We start from the raw sequence: 5,191 nt of genomic DNA on the forward strand, positions 1-5,191 counted from the left end.
TTAGCCAGGATGGTCTCGATCTCCTGACCTCATGATCCGCCCATCTCGGCCTCCCAAAGTGCTGGGATTACAGGCTTGAGCCACCGCGCCCGGCCAAACTTTTTAAATTTTTTGTAGAAGCAGGGTCTTGTTATGTTGTCCAGGCTGATCTGAACTAAGACTTGGCACAAGGCTTTGTACAAATAAATTCTGGCAAATTGAATACCTTAATTAAATCACCGAAGGAGTAACCACCGTAGGACTGTGATTCATTCAAGTAGGAACACAAGTAAGATTTTGGCACAGGTAAGGCAGGTGCTGTAAAACCAAAATGGTTTTTTTGTTTGTTTTTTGAGACAGAGTCTCGCTCTGCCACCCAGGCTGGCGTGTAGTGGCACGATTTCGGCTCGATGCAACCTCTGCCTTCTAGCTTCAAGTGGTTCTCTTGCCTCAGCCTCCTGAGTAACTAGGACTATAGGCACGTGCCACCACACCCGGCTACTTTTTTGTATTTTTAGTAGAGATGAGGTTTCACTGTGTTAGCCAGGATGGTCTTGATCTCCTGACCTCATGATCTGCCCTCCTCGGCCTCCCAAAGTGCTGGGATTACAGGCGTGAGCCACTGTGCCTGGCCCCAAAATCTTAAGACAAGGTTCTTTTGGTGCATGGAGTTTTACATGGAATAAATTAGTGCCTCTGCAATTTAAATATTTTTTACACAGATCTAGTTTGGTGTTGATGCTATGCACATTCCCTCTCCCCTTTTAGGTGTTGCTTGTTCAGTATCTCAAGCCCAGAAAGATGAATTAATCCTTGAAGGAAATGACATTGAACTTGTTTCAAATTCAGGTTTGTATGGTTACTACTTCTAATTATGCCTACAAGATTTTATCTAAATCTTGTTTAAAATACAGTATTTTGCTAATTTTTATTTGGTTAGCTTTTTTTTTTTTTTTTTGGAGATGGAATCTCGCTCTGTCCTCCAGGCTGGAGTACAGTGGCCGGATCTCAGCTCACTGCAAGCTCCGCCTCCCGGGTTCAAGCGATTCTCCTGCCTCAGCCTCCCGAGTAGCTGGGATTACAGGCGCGCGCCACCACGCTCAGCTAATTTTTGTATTTTCAGTAGAGACGGGGTTTCACCACATTGGCCAGGATGAACGTTTTTACTTTCTAGGTTACATTTTTTCTGTGTTCGAACATGGCAGTCAAGAACATAAGAAATCATGGTATTCGGCTTTTACATCTGAACACAAACATGCATGAGACAGCCAGAACACTACAAAATCCGCGAGTCTGCACATGTAACGCTAAAGAACCTTCGACAACTCAAAAGAGTGCCTGTTAGGGTGTTGCACGATTGCTACTGCAATTCTCAATGTCTGCAGCTAAAGCCTAGAGGACAGGTTTGTGTTCTCTGCGGCTAGAGTGGTGTCTTACACACAGTAAGAGTCCAACACAGAATAGCTATGTGGCGTGCTCACTGCAGTGCTCCATAAATATAGGGTACAAACCACTCTAAACAGAAAATAAGTCCTCAGTGCCGGCCCAGAGAGGCTTTCAAACAAACTGATGCCAGAGACTCTATATCAATATCTTGCGGCTGGTGGAAGAATTACATGAGATTACACGAAAAATGTTTAAAACTGCCGTTGGCTAGAAGTAAATGCACTGACCTTCATTATTGGGCGTGGGCGCTCTGAAGGGATAGGATTCCCCCACCCCACGCCCAAACCCGCTCGCCCCGCCGCTCACCCGGGGCCCCAGGGTGCGGGCTGCATCCCCGCAGCGTAGAGACATTTCCTCTTTAGAACTAGCGCAGCGCAGGAATTGAGAGATCACTAGCTCCCGGGAAAGGACAGGTCGATAACACGTCGCTCCGTTTACGACAAACAGCCGAGCTGCTCCATGATTGGCTGCTTTAACCTTACGTGGCGTCGCGCACTTATGACGCAATACGCAGCCCCCCCCTTACGGGATACAAGTACGTAATGACGAAAGACGTTCTTTCTTTGCTGCGTCTACTGTAAGGTGAGGATGTTTCTGTGCTCGCGGGACATTAGGAATCTGAAGCCATCTGCTCTGGGAAAGGCTGTGGCGCGGCTCCCACTTTCGGAACCTTGTCTTGTTTGTCCCCCAGCTTGGTAAGGCCATATGAGCCTGGCGGCGCCGGATGCGAATCCTGTTTTGGGCTTTTTGGCCTATTCCCGCCCCTCAGGCTTGCCGGGATGGCGCCGCCCGGATAGAACTTCCAGGGTTGGGCTGAGCGGGAGTTCGCCTGCTGGGCCTCGTAACTCTCGCTTTGGGGCTGCTCCTTCCGGGCTGGGACGCACTGGGGCCGGCTGTGGGTGCCCCGTCCTCCAATATCGTCTCCGGAACTTCCGCCTGGCAGTCTCCGGTAGGAGTGGAGCTCTGTGCGGCGTAGTTTGGTGGAAAAACGGGCCTTGGGTCGGCCTCACCCCCAGTGTTTGTGTTTCAGAATGAAGACCATTCTCAGCAATCAGACTGTCGACATTCCAGAAAATGGTATGAGACTTCATGTATTTTTCATACATCTTTACTACACGTTCTAAGCGTTGTGTGGCCTGACGAGTGTGTTCTCTCTTCTAGTCGACATTACTCTGAAGGGACGCACAGTTATCGTGAAGGGCCCCAGAGGAACCCTGCGGAGGGACTTCAATCACATCAATGTAGAACTCAGTCTTCTTGGAAAGAAAAAAAAGAGGGTGAGGGTTTTTCTTCTGGTAATTCAATTGTTCGTTGGACGGTGGTTTATAACAGCATCGCATTTGGTTACTTTAACAATTTTCGAATTGAGGTTCAGAGTTTTAGCTTTAAATGTTGCTGTCCAGAATACCAGCCAGTTTTCCGTTAGTGAAATTGAAAAAACCAGATTCTTAACACAGCGAATTACATAAAGCTCAAATGTAGTAGTGGTCATCAGTGACACGTCTTAATAGTGTTAGAAGTTTAGTTTATTTTCCTAGTGGTTGCTTTGTAAAGATCCTAGGAACTAGCAGTAGGTCTGTAAAACCTGATGATTTAATTTTCCAGAAGGGAAGTTTGTTGCAACTTGTACAAAGCTTAACTTTTGGGTGGTTTTATAGGTGGTTGGATTTTTCCAGTTGAAAACCATGTGCTTTGATTAGGGTGAATTCTAGAATCTTAAAGTAATTGGGTAAGTGGTCTGTTATCTAAGCCTGCATATTTCTGGAAAGAATACGTTTTTCTATTACAGCTTCGGGTTGACAAATGGTGGGGTAACAGAAAGGAACTGGCTACCGTTCGGACTATTTGTAGTCACGTACAGAACATGATCAAGGGTGTTACACTGGTAAGCAGATGAATCAGACTTCTTTGTTTTGGAAAGGGAGGTTTCTCAAACCTTTGCTTTATACACCCTAAATGTCTCAGAGAATGGGTTACGCATTTTATTTGGTGTAATACACACGAACTTGGCAAAAAATAGGCATCTCTGGGTCTTCAAGCGATAGAGCTGAGAGCAAAGACCAGATGGGTACAACATGTTTGTTTTTTCTGTGGGAGGGGGGGGTGTGTGGTGGTGGTGTGTTTTTTTTTTTGAATCAAGACTGGGGTCTCCCTGTTCTGTCCAGGCTGAGCTTAAGGCATCCTCCCACCTTGGCCTCCCGTAGTATTGGGATTGCCGCATGAACCACCATGCATGGCTAGATGGGTGCAGTTTTTAAAAAGTAGGCTAATGGTGAATTTTCACATCTTGCGAATTTTCTTTTTTTAAAATAGGAAATCTACAGTTGCAGTACTAGGTGGCAATCACATCTCACCATCAGGACCCCCTTGTTGGGATAGAAAATGATGTAGTTTCTGAGTTTTCTGTCTGTTGCCGTTATATATGTCCTTATTGTTTCCAGCCCACCTTCTCTCCCCTCAGGATAAAAAGTTCATGCTGAAATGGTTTTCAATTCTTGGCCGTGTGCTGTACCTTAGTACTACTCAGTAAATGTTAGTCTAATGTCAAACATGAGGGCTTTGGGGTTCTCATTGAAAGAGGGCAGCATTGTTCATTGAGGGCATGAGAGAGAGTGAAATAAATGCCTCTGTAAGGAGCTTTACAGTCCACTGAATAGACAGAACGATGTTTATAAGGCTTGGTTCAGGAGACACAGTTCTTACAAAATTTTAAAACTATTAAAAATATTCTTCAGCATTGGTAATAGCTTGCTTATTTAATATAGGGCTTCCGTTATAAGATGAGGTCTGTGTATGCTCACTTCCCCATCAACGTCGTTATCCAGGAGAATGGGTCTCTTGTTGAAATCCGAAATTTCTTGGGTGAAAAATACATCCGCAGGGTTCGGATGAGACCAGGTATGTGCATACCCTCAGAGAGAATTAAATTTTTCCTTCATATTTTTTTTTCTCCTTTTCCACTCCCAACCTCTTTCATACTTTAGTTGGCTGGTGTTTTGTGTTTGTGCTGAATAAAGCCAGATTTGTTTTAGAATTATACACTTGTAACTGTTGGTGCTACTTGAGGGTTTATATCATATTGATTACAATTTCAGAAAGTTGATACATTGGAGTAGTTTGTAGTGGTGGTTGTATTTAACTTGGCAAATTAAATATTTTAAAGACTTGTAATTTACAAAAGGTGTGTATGGAGCACAGTGTGATGTTTCAATATATGTATATTCTGTGGAATGACAAAATCAGGCTAATTAACATATCCATCACTCCACTTCTTTGTGGTAAGAACCTTTAAAATCTAAAGAGAAAACCACATGAGTAGTGGTTAATAGCCTAGCTTAAATTTCAGCTCTCACTGTCCACCTTGGGCGTATCATCTCTCCGTAGCTTAAAATTGCAAACATCTTTGATTAAATGACTTAAAGTTGAAAAATAACAGTGCATGCGTAATACATAGTAAATACCATAGCTTTAAAAAAAATTTAAAGATTGGTGCTTTTTATCTGAGGCAGCATCTTGCTCTGTTGCCCAGGCTGGAGTACAGTGGTGTGATCTCAGCTCATTGCAGCCTCCACCTTCGTGCTCGGGTGTTTCTCCCACCTCAGCCTCCCCACTAACTGGCACTACAGGTGTCTGCCACCACACCCAGCTCATTTTTTATTTTTTGTAGAGACTGTTTTGCCAAATTGCCCAGGCTGATTTCATGATTTCAAGGAATGTTATTGTGCCTGACCCCAGCTAACTTTTTAAATTTTTTTTTTTTTTTTTT

At 44.1% G+C, this 5,191-nt stretch overlaps 2 protein-coding genes across 6 annotated transcripts in view; one reads left to right on the forward strand and one right to left on the reverse strand.

The window, feature by feature from the left end:
• Positions 1-1,888, reverse strand: part of LIAS (lipoic acid synthetase) — a 25,160-nt gene extending 23,272 nt beyond the window's left edge. For 4 of the 5 annotated variants that reach the window (XM_011949094.1, XM_011949096.1, XM_011949093.1 and 1 more), the window contains exon 1: positions 1,732-1,888. In XM_011949094.1, the coding sequence (XP_011804484.1) occupies positions 1,732-1,776 (45 nt within the window). In that variant the 5' untranslated portion in view covers positions 1,777-1,888. The remainder of the gene's footprint in view (positions 1-1,731) is intronic. The other variant, XM_011949097.1, reaches the window with a different exon arrangement.
• Positions 1,889-1,955: 67 nt separating this feature from the next.
• RPL9 (ribosomal protein L9) overlaps positions 1,956-5,191 on the forward strand; it is a 5,375-nt gene continuing 2,139 nt past the window's right edge. Inside the window, 5 exon segments of the mRNA XM_011949092.1 lie at positions 1,956-2,007; positions 2,456-2,502; positions 2,587-2,702; positions 3,215-3,310; positions 4,191-4,416. Coding sequence (XP_011804482.1) covers positions 2,457-2,502; positions 2,587-2,702; positions 3,215-3,310; positions 4,191-4,416 — 484 coding nt within the window. The 5' untranslated portion in view covers positions 1,956-2,007; position 2,456.

Source organism: Colobus angolensis, unplaced genomic scaffold (assembly GCF_000951035.1).
Source record: "Colobus angolensis palliatus isolate OR3802 unplaced genomic scaffold, Cang.pa_1.0 Scaffold29, whole genome shotgun sequence".
NCBI classification, from domain to species: Eukaryota; Metazoa; Chordata; class Mammalia; order Primates; family Cercopithecidae; genus Colobus; species Colobus angolensis.